This window comes from Ixodes scapularis, unplaced genomic scaffold, assembly GCF_016920785.2.
Source record: "Ixodes scapularis isolate PalLabHiFi unplaced genomic scaffold, ASM1692078v2 PGA_scaffold48__2_contigs__length_671460, whole genome shotgun sequence".
NCBI lineage: Eukaryota > Metazoa > Arthropoda > Arachnida > Ixodida > Ixodidae > Ixodes > Ixodes scapularis.
The window spans coordinates 11,037-27,349 of record NW_024609877.1 but is presented as its reverse complement, the minus strand read 5'-3'; the positions used below and the strand labels follow the sequence as shown (position 1 = coordinate 27,349).

General features: G+C 52.7%; 1 protein-coding gene across 1 annotated transcript in view; it reads right to left on the bottom strand.

The window, feature by feature from the left end:
* The window catches only part of LOC8026203 (transforming growth factor-beta-induced protein ig-h3-like), a 137,659-nt gene extending 121,931 nt beyond the window's left edge, over window positions 1-15,728 (bottom strand). Inside the window, exons 1-4 of the mRNA XM_040208402.1 lie at window positions 15,572-15,728; window positions 13,188-13,541; window positions 12,155-12,428; window positions 10,505-10,800 (exon numbers count right to left, since the gene is read on the bottom strand). Of these exons, the coding sequence (XP_040064336.1) occupies window positions 10,505-10,800; window positions 12,155-12,428; window positions 13,188-13,541; window positions 15,572-15,613 (966 nt within the window). The 5' untranslated portion in view covers window positions 15,614-15,728. The remainder of the gene's footprint in view (window positions 1-10,504; window positions 10,801-12,154; window positions 12,429-13,187; window positions 13,542-15,571) is intronic.
* Between the last annotated feature and the right edge of the window lie 585 nt (window positions 15,729-16,313).

Sequence of the window (16,313 nt, the reverse complement as noted above, 5' to 3'; positions counted from 1 at the left end):
TCACTGGACGCCATGCTTGTGGGTGCTGTTTAGAGCGCATGCTCAGAACGTGCTCACATCAATAGGCTGCTAAGACCGGCACTCTTGATGGTGGGAAATGCACGTTGCAAAAGAACTCTAGAAGCTCGCCGTCAGCACGCGCTCAGCATTCGCGCACACAGCTATGGCCTCCAGCGAATACTCATTATAGGTCTGTTCCACGTGATATTCACTTACTAAGGAAGTCGAGATGTTCCCGCCAGTGAGGCGCCAAGATGACCTTCTGTACTTGTTAACTAAGCAGCAGCCGCACTGCTCACCCATGGTATGCAATAGATACGATCCGCAGACACGATGACAGAAGCACCTGCGGACACGTTTCAAGTATGTTTATGGGGCCTGGAAGGCGTCTCCGACTGGTGTGTTTACCGCGTCCAAGAAAGGGATACCTCGATTTCCGCCTGGGGACGTCATACAAGTGTCGTACTGTCACCAGTCGCGACCCTGGCGGCGTCAGACCAGTTGTGGTTTATCTGGCAGACGCCTGTTCTGCTGCATGTCGCTGTCCAGTAGGACAGTTCACGAAAGCTTTGGGAGCCAAAAGTTGGAATGCCGTGACGACAGCGACACTCACGTTCGCTTTTGCTACTCGCAGCCTCCTTGTTAGCATTTCTAGGGCCAACCGCCAGGATCGCGACACGCAATAGCATGGCATTCGTGCTTGTGTGACGTCACTTGTTGCCACTTCGGGACCAGTTTGGGCAGCATAGGGCGCTGAACACACCAGTCGAAGACGCGCTCCAGGAACCATAAGCATGTTCAAGCAAGTTTGCTTCGCACACGATTCGAACTTGTCTACAGAAAGTTTTATACGCGATCGTCATACGAGGAATACCTCAGATAGTGTCTACATGCTGTCTCCTGCGCGACCTGTTGGCAGTGCGACCGCGTCTTCGTTTCGATGCTCCGATTTTGACCATAGCTGTTTAAATTGGGTCCAGAGGAAGAGCAAGGGCGGGGCCCTAGCTCAATGCCTCCTAGAAAACGAGGCCATGCTGAACTTTCTTCTTCACCTACCGGAGGCACAGTTTGGACCGGAGTGCGCGTCACCGTTGAGCTGGGTCTCGTGGCCTCACTCTATTCGAGCCCCAGCCGAACGCTGACGCGGCACCTACGTCAAATTTGTGCCATGGTGTGCTGGAGGCGATGTACAAAAATTCAACACGATAGGCTTGCTGTGTATGGAGAGCGCAAGTTCGCCCGCCTCTTGAGCAGGGGGTTGGGTGACGTCAGAACGCCGAGCCCCGGTTGACTGAGCTGGAAGGATCGTGGGCAGACCTCGGGGCAGCTAGCACTGAGCTCTACCCACTGTTCTTTCCATCAAAGCCAATCGGAACTCGCCGTTGCGACGTCACCGCGACCCCCGCGCAAGAGCGGGCCAACTTGCGCTCCGCATAATCACTCGAAGCATAGAAAACCAAAAAAGAAACAAAAAAACAAAACAAAAAAACGCAGGGATTTATTATGTCCGTTTGCTTGGCATTCTTCACCTTCCTCGTCGGCTCGCAATCTGATTGGCCGAGGAGCAATCGAAAAAAGGTCGGAAATCGTTACGCCCTGATTCTCTGAACCTGCGAGTGACTCGAACCCATCGCAATAACCGCTCTCTGCACGCCGCCATTTTTGTCTCCGGGCTGCGGAGTGCGTTCTGAGCACGCGTATCTCGCGCGGAAGATGAGACGACGCGCCGCACGCGTTCATATTGGGTTGTGTCTGTGTTTATACAGCCTGTTGTTGTTGAAAAACTTTATTGAGTTGAAAGATTTAGGAAAGGGAAGGGGAGAAAGGGGAAGAAAAAGGAGAGAGTGGTTGTGTGCCCCTATTCCGGGGCTCCAAGTGCGGAGTGAACTCGGAGTGCTCGGGCCACGAGCAGCCTCTGCTCGCTAGCCGTCGCGTACTTGAGTCCCGCTTCCCACTCCTCGAGTTTGGGCTCCTCGACTGGAGCCAGTCCTGGGAGGTTCTTGCATGCCCAGACAACGTGATAAACGCCCACCCAGGGCTCACCACAGAAAGGACAGTCCGCCGTGGCGTACCGCTCTGGGTACCACAGATGTAGCTGGATCGGTGTGACGAACGTGTCCGTCTGAAGTCGTCTCCACGTGAACTCTTCTTCTTTGCTGAGACCTTTGGCCGGCCCAGGATATTCTGCCCTATGTGTTCGTAGAGCCTTTAAGGCCTCACTGTAAGTGAGCGCACTGTCCAGATCCCTCTGGGGCAGAACCGAGTCCCGGTATAACGCACCTCGGGCCGCAGCATTCGCCGCCTCGTTTCCGACTTGCCCATATGGCCGGGGGTCCAGATCAGATGTACTCCCTCTACTGCGGTTTTGCGGAGGAGCCTTAGAGCTGGTTGACCCACGACCCCTCGCGCAAAGTTTTGACAAGCTCTTTGTGAATCCGAAATTATCGTCGCACGAGGATTGCAAACCACCGCCAATGCTATGGCCGCCTCCTCCACTTGTTCAACCGTCTGTGCTCGTATGGAGGCGAGGCGTCTGATCTGCCCTTGCGCACTGGCCACCGCTATTGCAGCCACCCCCAGCACCGGACCGGCTCCATCCACGTACAGGGTTCCCTCTCTGCTGTCCCAGGAACGCGCTAGGGCCACCGCTCGCGCTTGTCTCCGTTCCGCATTCCTATCCGGGTGCATGTTGCGGGGGATTCTACTGATCGTGAATCTCTGCCGGGTCTCAGCCGGCAGCTCTTCCCCCGCGTCTCCGGGCCCGTGAAAACCGCCGGGTACTGCCATTCCCAGTTTGTCCAGAAGCCACGCTCCATTCACTGTGGAAGAGAGTCGCTTCAGCTGTGACACTAGTTGAGCTTCATGAAGTTCTTCTATGGTGTTATGCACCCCAAGTTTAAGCATGTTTCTCGGTCGCCGTACGCTCCGGTAGCCCCAGCGCGTTTTTGTACGCTCTCCTTATCAGTACGTTTAGCTTTTGCATCTCCGCCTTGTTCAAGTTCAGGTACGGAGTGCCGTACGTCAGTCTGGCAATAATGAAGGCCTGGACCAACTGTATTGCCTCTTTCTCCTTTATACTGTGTCTACGGTTCCTAATTCCCCTTTCCCCTGGCCCAGAATTCCCCTGGCCCAGAATCCGAACCTCCGCTGGTTTTGGGACCCGGACCCCATCTATCACCACGTCAATGTGATCGACTAGCTTATCGCGAGGGTTTCGGAAGACAAGAAGCTCAGATTTCTCCGGGGCGCACTTAAGCCCGCATCTCATAACGTACTCTCCGACGATATCCGCCGCCGCCTGAAGCTTCTCTTCTATTTCCGCGTCACTGCCCTCCCTGCACCACAGGGTGATGTCATCCGCGTAGATGGCATGCTCCACGTTCGGAACCGCCCTCAGCGCTTCTGGTAGACCCCGCAGCGCAAGGTTGAACAGCAACGGGGAAAGTACTGCCCCTTGCGGCGTGCCCCTGGAACCCAGTCTGTATGTCCCAGATTGCATACTTCCCAACGTCAACGTGGCTGTCCTGTCCGTCAAGAAACTGCGGACATATTCGAAGGTTCTTCTCCCGCAGTTAACTGTGCTGAGACCCCTAAGTATGCTTTCGTGCGAAACATTATCAAACGCGCCTTTCAAGTCTAAAGCTAGAAGGCATCTCGTTTGGCCGCTCCTCGGATTCTCCAGTATATCCTTATATATCCACAAGAGTATGTCCTGCGTCGATGTGTGAGGTCTGAACCCGAACTGCGTGTTCGGAAGGAGTTGTTCCTTGTCTAGATATTTCATAACCCTGGAGTTTATGACTCGTTCGAACGCCTTGCCCAGGCAAGATGTAAGCGAAATCGGCCGCAGATTTTCTAGCTTGAGCTCCTTTTTGGGTTTTGGAATGAAGCGAATGTCAGCAACCTTCCAACTATCTGGAGTAAGCCCGCGCTCCCAGAAATGTTCGTTGAAATGGCGTACCAGCTCTTTCAGGTCCCCTTCCCCTAAGTTGTAGAGGAGTTTCGCTGTGAGGGAGTCCGGTCCGGGTGCTGCGCCCTTCCTCATAACCCCGAGCTCATACTCCAATTCCGCGACAGTAATTGGCCTGTCTAATTCAGGGTTTTCCTGCCCTTCATACTCCACGATTTCTCCTGTGGATTCCAAACACAAATACCTTTCCGCCAGCCGATCCATGATCTGCTTGCGGTCCCCGGGTAACTTATGTATCAGTTCCGCTAAACGGCCGCCCGTCACCACCTTTGCCCTACTCGGATCGATTAAGGCCCTAAGCATCCTCCATGCCTGAGCCGTGCCTAGGCTTCCCCGTATAGAGTCACACAGGCCATACCAGTTCTTCCTAGCCAAGTCCACCGCATAGTCCTCGGCCAGCTTTGTGAGTGCTTGAATCCTCTTCCTCAGCTTCTTGTTGTAGCGCTGTTTCTTCCATCTCCTGGTCAGCCCGCGTCGTGCTTCCCAAAGATGAAGCAGACGCGTGTCCACTGCTGGGGTCTTCTCTGAGAGTTCAACTTCAGCCACGAACGGCTTGACACTGGCGATCACCTCCGAAGACCAATCCTCGATGTTCTCGATGCTAGCTGCACCTTTCCCTCTCTGTTTTCGCCATCGGTCCCAATCCGTTATTCTTGCCTTTCCCGTCTTTCTTGTGTATCCGGACTCGTGAATAGTCGTTTCGAGGATACAATGATCGCTACCGAGTTGCTCCATGAGGTTAGTCCACTCAGCGTTCGCCACGTTCTTGACAAGCGTCAGGTCCGGACAGGTGTCTCTGCATGAGCTCGTGCCCGTCCTGGTTGGCTGATCAACCTCGGTAAGCAATGTTAGGCGTTCCTGGTTGATGCTTTCCGCCAGCCTTCTGCCTTTCGGAGAAACGTACTTGTAACCCCATCCCGGGTGAGGGGCGTTGAAGTCTCCCCCAATAATCACAGGGTCCTTCCCCGCCTCCTTGACCACCTTCGCGATGAGCCGCCTGTAGTCCGTCTTATGGTTCTTTGGATTTCCATACACGTTCACCACATGTACACCCCGATCCCCTTTTTTCACTGGGATGATCACAATGTGACAGCACGACACCTCACAGCCATCCAAGTCTAGTCTCGTGGCTGCATAGGTCTTGTGCACAAGCGTCGCGACGTATTGGTCGCCCTCAATTGTAGCATAGTCTTTGATCTTCACTGGTTTCTTGCCCGGCTCCTGCAGCAGTATCACCGCCGGGGGATTGGGTTCAAGCGACACCCTCAGGCTAAGGCTCGCCTGTTTCCGACCCATCCCCCTGCAGTTCCACTGCCACACTTTCAAACTTGGCTTCGCTGACTTGCGCATGATTCTGCGTCCGAAATTTCTGCGTCCCGTAGATGCTCGCCCGTTTTTCTCCGCTTCGAGACGAACTGCCTGAAGAGGCTCTCTTGGTTTTGCTCAAGAGTCTTTCCTAATTTCTCCAGCTTGGTGACCCTGCATGTCAGCTGCATCAGTTGGCTGGTGAAGAATTCTTGAAGTCCCTGGATCGCCCGCTGAACGGTCGTCTCCACGATCGCTTGTACTTGCTCTGCCGAGATTCCCCCGGTTCTTTCTCTTTTGTTCCAAAGTTCCTCTATGGTCTTTTTGCAGTGGGTCACGTTCCTCCGCAGGTCTTGTATCGCTCCGTTGCTGCTCGCCCCTCCACCTTTGGGCTGGGACGTGCTCCTCGACTCCTGATCCCCGACCCTTTGGAGTTCCGGCCACTTCTTGCGATTGCCTGGATCAGTGAATATCCCTTCCATAGAAGTTCTTCGCTTGCTCTTTTTTCGCTTGACCTTTTGCGGGCGCCGCTTGGATGTAGTCATATCTCGAGACGCGCTTCTCCCACAGCTGGCGGACCGGCTGCGCGAGCGGGTGCGCGAGTCTGACACGCTCCGTCCCGACTCTCTCGAAAGCCACCGCACGTGCTGCGCGCCGTCGCGACGTCTCCCCCGACTCCGTCTAGGCTCCCTGCTTTTAGTCTCCTTGTAGAACTTCTCCGGGCAGTGTCTGTCGTAGGTCTTGTGGGCCCCCCCGCACAAGGCACACTTCGGCACACACTCATGGTCCTCACCGACCTCAGTGGCCCTGCACGCCGAGCACGCAAATCCTTCCGGCTTGCTGCATACGTCGGTCCGATGGCCCACTTCACCACAGTTCAGACAAGCCGCCCTAGTCTTCTTATAGATAAAGCAGGGAGTCTCAAGCCAATTGAAGCTCACCGTGAACGGTACCTTCTTCCCCGCAAATACGATTACCGCAGACTGTGACTTCCCTAGCCTCCTTGCTTCTAGAACTTCGTATCCCACAGCTCTGGTTTTCTGTCGAATCTGTTCGTTAGTCAGGTCAAGCCGGACACCGTGTATGACGCCGCGGCACGCATCTTCGCTCGGGGAGACATGATACGCTTCGACGTCTAGCACGCCGACAGGAAAATTCAGTTTCTTGATACCTGCGACGGCTTCCGCTTCGCTTCATTCGTCCGTACAAACCATGATTGTGTTCTGTGCTTCCAGCAGCCTTACGACCGTCTTCTCGTCCAATCCTCTCGGCAGGGAGCTCTGGACCGCTTCCCCGATCAGGCTCCTGTACCGCTTCAGGTCCACCGCGACCCGATGAGGTTTGATAAGGACCTTGTGCTTGTAGACTCTGAGACTGGGCAACCTCAGAGTTTTCCTCGACTTGAAATTCTCCGCCGTTGTTCCCCCGGCTTCATCTCGAACTTGTTTCTCGAGGCCTTGTGTCTCCCTCTTGCTCTTTTTCTTCTGCATCAGTACTTGCACCCAGCCGTTGCCGGGTCCTCCGTCCTCCTGGTCCCCCAAGGTGGCATCCTTGATTCCATCATCCCGGAGTGGCCGCTGCGCCGGGTTGATAAATCCATGCGCCACCTCGTCTGGGTTATAGCCGATCACTCGACCGGTACCTGGAGTTTCTTGGGTCCTTGTATCCATCCTCCAGCCTTCAGCCCCCACCAGGACGGCGACCGCCACGCGATAGGCCTAGCTAGGTGGCCGCTCCGAGAAGCTTGGTGCGGCGCGCCCTGCGGCGCGAAGCCTAACGAGTGTTAACAGGCCCTCCGTGGGCCAGAATCGTGACAATGTCCTTGAAATGAGAAAGATTCGGCTCACCGGCATGAAAGTGGTATCGAGCGAAACCGGAACGTTAGCTCTGTCTTCTAAAACACTTTTCACCGCACAGAAAAGGAATTTTCCAAGAAAAAGGACGATTTTCTGCGGAGCCCATAGAACATGCGTCCGCTCTCAGCACGTGCGTGCACGCGCTCTCCATACAGCCTAGAACTTGGTCTGTCTCAATGGGCGACGAGTCTCCCAGCTGTATATGAGAAATTTAGCCAGTGCGGTACAACCGCTAGCCTGGGGTCTTGAACGTGCATCACGCAGTAGTGATACACGACCGCACGCCGGTACGATGCTCATCCAGATCGAAACGGGCAGGGGTGGTGCTCGAACCCAGGATCCCTGGGTTCTGCAGCGATCGCTCCACGTGCTCCGAGCTGGTGTGCGCTAGACCACTCGGCCACCGATCCCCCCCGTTCATAGGCCAGTAACTTGGCATTTGTCACCTGGGCGATGAGAGCTGGAAACGTGCACGGACGCTTTGCGCACGCGCCAGATTACATACGGCGTTGCTGACCTCCTCTTGTTTTACCGATATAACAAGCCAGTGAAGTTGGCTTTGACGAGCCTCTACAAAGGCCAATGCTGGGGGAGAGGGACGCGGTAGAATCTATAATAAATGGCAATAACCTGTCCTGCTGCGGTAACGATGGAGCGAACTGATCAAAATTAGAGGAAACAAAAGCTGAAGGTCGGATGGCGGCGCTCGTGCAGAATAGCAGCAGAGACTCTGCATTTTCTGTTTCACGTTGAGTCCGATCGCCGCCTATGCTACGATCCGATGCAGCCAATCAGGAAGCGTCAAAAGTGCATCGTCCCGGCGTTCGTCGTCTTTGTGCGTCTGCTACCACCGGCTGGACCAATCAGGCGCGGTGAATGCACCGCGATCCTGCGCATCTTTTTTTCTGCGCGTGATTGGTTCAGTTAGTGGTAGCAGACGCTCAAAGACAACGAGCGCTGGGACGATACAGTTTTGGCGCTTCCAATGCTAACCAATGCTACACATCGGAGTGTAGCATTGGCCGAGGTCGGACTCAATTTGAAACGGAGTATCGACAGACAATCTGTTTACAAACAAGCGAACGTTTATCCGTACGAGGTGTGGGCACAGCGCGTCCGCAGAAACCAGATTCGAACGGAGTGAAGCTCCTGCGCATGCGCCGTGAAGACGACAGTGCCACCACAAAGGCGTGTCTTCATAGCCGCGTATAGGGAGTAATCGCTGTCGGCCACGTCTGCGGGGCGCGGCAGCTGAGTGTGTGCTGACGGCGGGCTTCCACAGTTCGTTTGCAACATGCATTCCCCACCATCGAGACTACCGGTTTTAGCAGTCTATAATAATGCGAGCTCGTTCTGAACATGCGCTCTAAAGATCACCCTCAAATATGGCGTCCAGTGAATATACCAGTCAACTTTCCAAGGGAGAGGGGGCCGGTCAGGATGGTGACGACCGATGATGATATTCGCCCGATGCAAGTCCCTCGGGAAGTCGAATAAGAAAAAAACTAAAAGTTGTTCGATCCCGCTGGACACATTACGACGTGGTTGGTTTACGATGGCCAGTGGGGCCATGTTTTTTTTTTTTAAACAAAACGACAACAAGTCAACAGTAATTTACAGAACTTCCAAAATTAAAACCCATACTTCAGTCCCCCGTCTCAAGAGCGGACCCTGCATGATCTCAAAAGCCGAATCCCCGAGAATCCTCTCGGCACCCCTTTTATAGACTCGTAGGGGCCTCCTTTCCCTCCAGAGACGGACCAACCACTTCAATTTGCCCATTGTCACTTGGTACACTCTTACACAATGATCAGCGAGCTGTCAACGTGACTCCCCTCCGACACTCCAACGGTCAAACCCGAATTCTCTGTAGATTAACCACATGCTTTCTCAGCCGTCTGGCTGGCGCCACCAAGTTAAAGGGGCCCTGCAAGCACTTTTTTACTGGTTTTTAATTTGCACCGAACCTGAGCGCACTGAACGTAGTAACCTTTTCTTTTTCTCGAAATTCGCTTTACTTTAAAAGTTACAGGCGAAATAAGTTACAAAAACAAGCAAAAAATAACCTCCTTCATGACGTCCTTTGTTGCTTGAGAGTCCGTGAACTAGAGGAGGGGTAGTGAGCTATGCGAGCGCTCACGGCTGCCGCACTCCGTGTCGACGGCGCGAGAGGGCGCCACAAAGGCATCTTCTGTATAGGCTGTATACAGCGGGCAGCCAGAGCGGCTCTCATTGCATTTGCTGCTCGAATAAACGCTAATTCTACATGACACTTCATCGGCCACAAACTACAGCAAACACGGGGTAAATATCAGTTCAGAATGGGAGCCACTTCGCGCTGCCGTACCGCAAAATGGCCAAACCGCATGACAAAGCTGCTCGCCGAAGGCCTTCGGAACGCTCAGAGCCGGTCGGATCCCCCAGTCCGTAAACGACCGCAGCGCCGCCGCGTACATCCAGGACCTTTCCGTGTCGGCACCAGATCCCATTACTCCTTTCTAGTATGCGCCGCCTTTTCCACCGCTTTGTGGCGGGTATGTCGACGAATCATTTCTTGTTTCAGTACTTTATAAACTGCATTTGTTTGTTTTTTTCTGATCTAAAATAGTAAACAAAAACTACTTTTATAAATAATTGAACCAGTTCGCGCCACTTATATTTTGTATTTCGACTAAAAAGAAGCTTTCAGCGGCACTGACCAGTAGTAAGCCCAGGACCTAAGACGTCACATATCGCGCGCTTTCGGTACCGCGGGTCGCCCCCGTCGGTGGAGGAGGTTTCCGCGTCGTCCGGTTAAAATATGACGCACTGATATTTAGTTACTTTCTCCGTGCCCGCTGACTTGCCCGAACCCCAAGAGACGTGGAAACCGCAAAAAAGGTAGACGCTTAAATATGACTGCAGGGCCCCTTCAAGTTATTGCGTCGACTAAATGCGAAGTTTTCTACACTAAGCGGCAAAATACGCCGGACACAAGCACACCCGCTCAAAAGCCACAAGTGCGGACAGAAGTCCAAGACAGGGGTGTTCCGGCGCCCCAACTGAAGCCCAATCCGTTTGTTAACGATCGGGGTCCGACTGTTCTCTACCGAGCCCCGCGGCTGCTCGAAGCCCCCCGCGCTTGAGAGAACAAGACGACTCCCCGTTCACGCTCTCACCCCCTGCTGCGGGTCTGCGAGCAAACGCCCAAAAATGTGGACACAAACATAGGCAGATAAAAAAAAAACGATGCCGACGCAACTGTAGAAAGAGAGACTTTTCTAAAACAAATCTTACTTTTTTCTAACAAAATCCTTCGTTACTTAACATACCCCCTATATGATGAGCAATAGTAAGTGTTGGTTTGGAAGCCGTGCTGTTCGAACAACCTCACCTTTCGGTACACCTTGAGACGCAGCGTTGCCCCACCTTCCAGGGTGTCCAGCTTTGCATCGTCCCAGAAGGACTCGCTCATGATTTTCCGATCGGGCACCAGGTGGCGCTGGAGGAGCTTCTTGAGGGCTTCAGAGTCCGTGGGCAGGAACACACGCTCGAAGGCATCGTCGGTGGGTGCGAAGACGGTGAAGCTTCCCTCGGAGAGCTCGGATGCCAGACCGGAGTCGGCCAGCAGGGACACGAACGTGGACAAGCGGTCCGACCGTTGGGCCATCAGGTCGACCAAACTGCGAGCTGCGCGGCAATGAGCAGTAGGCCTTTTTTTCTATATAATTCTTGAATGTCCATGTCCAATGGCGGGATGCACGCTTGCCATTTCCCATTCCCGAATAAGCCCCGAGGAAGCCTGGAATCGGAGTCACTCTGCTTATCTGCTAATACATCACGAGAAAGACACGGTGTTTCCTACATACATGATGACCGGTTTATCTGCGCTTCAAGCATGTTTACTTCATATATGCTTTGACCATGGCTACAGACAATATTTGACGAAAGGACCCTCATATACAAGGAAGAGACACGTTTCAAACAATGTCTGCCCTCTCTCCTTTATATTATGTAGCGACAGTGCGACCGCGGCTTTAAATGGCCATGTACGGCGTGTCACTGAAATAAAGTTTACAATGTTCCTTTTTTCAACGATTCTTTCATAGCTGCCACTTGTTGGACATTGTTTTTAATAACTGGTAAGAATGCTTCCAGTGTACAGGACAATGACACCGTATTTCAAGTTGTTATTTTAGTGTTAATGTTTTCATCTGACTCACCCTGGCACGCGCGAGTTCAACCAGCCCCCCCCCCCCCCCTGTTTAACTATACTTTGTCTTCGTGAATGTTGATCGGCGAATCTAGAGAGCATAGATTGAAGAGAGGGTCCAGCTTCTATGGTGGACGCCTCCCGCGGAGATTGGTCTCTAGTGCGCATGCGCTTCGTGTTCACGTGGCAAGGGGTAAAGCAGGAGGAAAGGCGAAAAAACCTGCCGGCGATCCACACTGCCGCTTCCTCGCAGCTGGTATTGCAAACAGAGACCGTAAACCACGTGAACCACGTAAACCACGTGAACCATGTAAACCACGTGAACAACTCCAGCGAAATTCGCAGCAATACAGCGACTAGAACAGAAAGCTGTGCCGGCAGGCTCGCTCGACAACCATCTCGTGCGAATTAGCGTGCCTACATGTCTGTCTGTCTCAGGGTGAAGACATCCGTTGTTGCACTGAATGTGCCAGCGCGTGACACTCTCGCGCACTCGGTGCGTGACTTGGGCGATAAAAAGGCGTCTATGCATTAGCCAAAGCTGCGCGCTCGAGCTGAGTAACACCGTATTGCGCGCACTTCAAAATGCATAGAAAGAACGATTGGGCGGAAAAATGGCCGAGATGTCACCACTCAAGCAAAAGCGCGCGTGTGTATGAAGGCACTCTACTCTAGTGCGAATCAGAAATGCACAGCCCCTGGCGGTCTAAAGACGAAGCCATGAAAGTGGGTTGGAAAACGCGCATTGAAAATCGTCCATAGAGCGAGAGGTGGATCTTTGCTCTAGGGTTGGTGACACCAATTCAGTCAACGCTACGGAAGAGCACATACCTTTGTCGGTCATGAGGATGCCCGTAAGGACGGAGATGTGTCCGTTGCCTCCGAGCATCATCTCGCCGGTGAAGCGGTGCTCGTTCGCGTAGACGCCGCTGGCGTTGCAACTCAGCTCCAGCTTGTCCCCGCTCAGGCTCTTCACGCGGTGCTCAGCGATGATCGCCGGGGCGCACAGCGATCGCGGCACGACGTGGTTGCGGATCAAGTCTGCGGCAGCAGAGAGTTGCGTCCGCAGGTTTGAAACAAGGGCAAGAATTGAATTGAAGTTTATCTGGATTTTCACGTGCCAAGCTTGGTAAGGGGTTACTGAAAAAGGACATTTTTACGTGACTGAGACCACTACATACTAAAGACGTATAATTAAAAAAAAAAAAAAACACAGGTGAAAACATTTACTCACTCATGCGTGCGTACTAAAACATACACTTCTAAAAGAAAAAAATGACTCAGTAGTAAAGACAGAGTAAGAAATTATCAATATGTTTAGCGAAGGGGGTAGTAGTGAGCAGAGTAACAAGGTAACACTGTTCAGCGAACGGGCTGTTAAGTGACCAGGGTAAGAAGGATGCGCTGTTCAGCAAACTGGGTGTGATCAGTGACCCGAGTAAGAAAGGGCTACTCTGTTCAGCAAACGGATCAGCAGAGTAAAGAGGTCACTCTGTTCAGCATACAGAGTATAATCAATGACCCCAGTAAGAAAATGTGACTCTGTTCAGCAAACGGATGAGCAGAGTAAAGAGGTCACTCCGTTCAGCAAACACGTTGTAATCAGTGACCCGAGTGAGAAATGGTTTTTCTGTTCAGCCAACAAGGTGTCATGAGTGGACAGGTAAACATGCCACCCTGGTAGGTCAGCACTAGAATAGTAATGACCTGTGGATTATCCTTCTCTTCCTTCATGGAATGTCATCCACGCATCGATTGGACGCAAGGCCCAGTCAAACACTTCCGCAGTATTCATGTTCGAGCTATGTTCGCACTTAATCTCACCGTGATGATGTCGAAATGCTGAAGCACAGGATTTGATTACCCAGGGCGGTGTTGGTTTGGTGCTGTTAACGTGCCATTCTAGGTCCTTTTTATTACCCGCGGTGACGTTGAGGTCCTGGCTGATCCTCTGCAGCTGTCCCGGTGGCATGGCCTGGAAGGCCTCGTCGGAGGGCGCCAGCAGCGTGAAAGGCCCCGGTTCTCGTCGCAGCTGGGCCACGAGGGCCTCGGAGCGGAGCATCATTCGAGCCATCTCCCGGAACCGGCCATCCTCCATCAGCAGCTGCGGAAGGCTCGCTGTGGACGCCGGGGACAGGATGCCTTCCAGCAGGTGCACGAGACCGTCGGTGGCCTCGTGGTCACGTCGCAGCACGGGCACGCAGTTCACCGTCGTGATCTGGGTGGACATAGAGATCCTAGATAAGAGCTTCCTACAAGTCGCTACATTCTTTGAAGCGCCGACTGCGTGACGGTGCAAGTTTTAGGAAGCGAATGGTGGTTAACAGCGGAAGACTGAACTGAATGACGCCGTTTTGTTTCAATGGAATTTGCTTCGTCATTTGCATTGGTTGTCGTTACTTGCAAAAAGAAGTATAAAGGGATTTTAGGTGGACATGGCTTCCGCGTGACGTCGTTTGATCACACTGGTTTGCGGCGAACAAGTGCGTCTACTTCCTGCTGAGGGAGTGTGGTGACGTCGGAGTGCACCGAGCTCGGATTGGAAGGATAGTGGTTAGACGCAAACTATACTTCGTTTCACCTGTCCAGAGCAGCCGACGCTGATTGCTGATGGGACCAATCAGAGAGCGTCAAAAGCGCACCATCATGGTGTTGGTCATGTTTCTGTACGTGTTTTATCATCGCTTAATTATTCATAAACAAAAAAAAAAAAACCTAGTGACTTCTGCTTTTGAAGTTGCATGATTAGTCTCATTACCTCATAGCGTCGGCTGCGTCTAGCCTTAAGATGAAAGAAGTATAGACGAACTCAACTCACTGACGTCTCGCCACTGCGGTGACGCTGCTGTCGGCACTGCGCATGCGCAAACGCTCCACTCCTCCCGAATTTGGTTTCTGCGCACGCGCAGTGCCTACACCTGGTGTGGGAAAAGCGGGCTTGCTTGGAAACACTGTGTTGGTGTATAGCTGCCCTTGTTTCTGCTTACCGTTCGAAGGCGTTCAATCGCCGCACGCCGGCGTTCAGCGTTCGCGTCTGACGCGAAGTTCGAACACTGTTTCTCGTTGAATTTTGAGATACGAGTAAAGGCACGTGAAAACGTACCGTGGAAGAAGAGAAGAACGTACCGCTCTCCTCTTCCGGATTACCTGTTGCGTATTTTTCCCGGTCGCTCTAATTTGTTCGAGGAGGCCCCCCAGCCTTCGCTCCTTTTAAGTCACCGTGGGTTCACGCTACCGATATGTTTCCGCCCCCCCCCCCCCCCTCACACACACACACACACTTTGATCGCACGCAGTCAGCATCGGGTACTACAAAGAGTGCACTATCACGATAAAAAGAACATTGAGTTTTCAAAACATACTTTTGCGATATTGGTGTTCAAAATTCATCTATGTGTTTTTAGCTTAAACCACAACAAAGGGTATAAATCGAAGTTTTTTGTCTCTGAACGCTCCTCAACTTCACGAGCGCAAGTTCAAGGGTGGAATTCGCTAAAGCTACACTCTGCCTCTTGTAGGCCTTGCTGCCTAGCTTGCAATCTGTTTCCTCTATCAACTTGTTTCGTGGTTAAAAATTTACCTGGCTTAGACATTCCGTCAAATGCAATGTAGGGGCGATAGCACTAATACGCAGTTCCTACCCTACCACGCATACACCATTTTATACTCGGAGGAAAGAGAGGAGAGTGTTAAAGCTCCACTTACCCCCCCCCCCCCCCCCCCCCCCTCCAACTTCTCTTCGTACAGGGCTACACAATTGGTCGCGGCAACTATGTCGTCAAACCAACAGCTGCCGCACTTTACCATGGCCCTGCTGCGGTGAGACCACCTAACAAGGCCGGAGGGTTGAATTTTCGACGTCACCGCGTGCTTCGTCGGCGTCCCGCACGGCCTTGTGCTCTCACTGCCTGAACATGAGTCTCAACCGAACGCTGACACAGGACTCATGTCAAAATCGTGCCCCGCGATTGCCTCTTTAGACGACGTCGAAAATTAAGCACTTCGCCCGAGATTGTGAGACGCGGGACAATCTCCACCGCAAAGATCTTCACTCTTTCCACCTTCCACGAGAAAGAGCGAGTGGACTCGTCTCCTCTTCACCGTTCGCTCTGCCAAAGTGGAAAAGGAGTTTTGTGGGAGGAGCACCTGCTGCTTTAACCTGCAACACGGCATAGGGGGCGTTGCACAGGAGCAAGAGAGGTTCGTGCTCCCATAAAAAGCTATCGTTTTGGGAGAACTGCGAATCACCCCGTTGGAGTATCGGTTCACGTGGAGGAATCCCCCCTGCATGTTTGGCAGCTGCGGCTCGACTTCGTGGATTTTGGCTCGTCCCCGGACGACGTGCTGCAGAAGGTTGTCCTCCAGATGGGCCTCGAACGCTTCTTTCTCTCGTGGAGTGAGAGCCTAGAAGAAGAAAAGAAATCGATTGACCATGCTAACAGACCGATTCGATCCCCAGAATGCCCGACGGACGATGCAGAACGGTGCCGTTTTATAGTCCACACCGTGTGTATATTCTACACCCGGTGCATGCTCCAGGCTTAAAGAATTCTCGTACACAGCAAATTTCGAAAAATGCCTGCTGTAATAACGCACAAAAGAGCATGTTCCATACAGAAATCATCGGTAACATAATCTGTGCTTTACAATATCCGCCAGTCTTGTCATGAGGAGCGATCTTGAAAAACAAATCCTCGTATATTTGGCACCTCGAGGCTGTCCGGACGCACCGCGTAATATTTCAACTCTTGAACATGTATAAACCTGCCCAGCGCTTAGCACCCAAGCGAAAAATGCCGAGTCACTATAGGCTGTGGGCGCATGCGCGACATGTCACATTTTGTAAAAGATAGTTTTGGAAGACGTTCAGAGCGCACGCTCAGAACGTCTTCCACAACCCAGTAGAAAAAGATGGCAGCTCGCTGAAGGCGATCATTGGGAAGGTCTATAGTCGGCGTAGTCCGAAGAGCACGCTACCAACTACCATAGC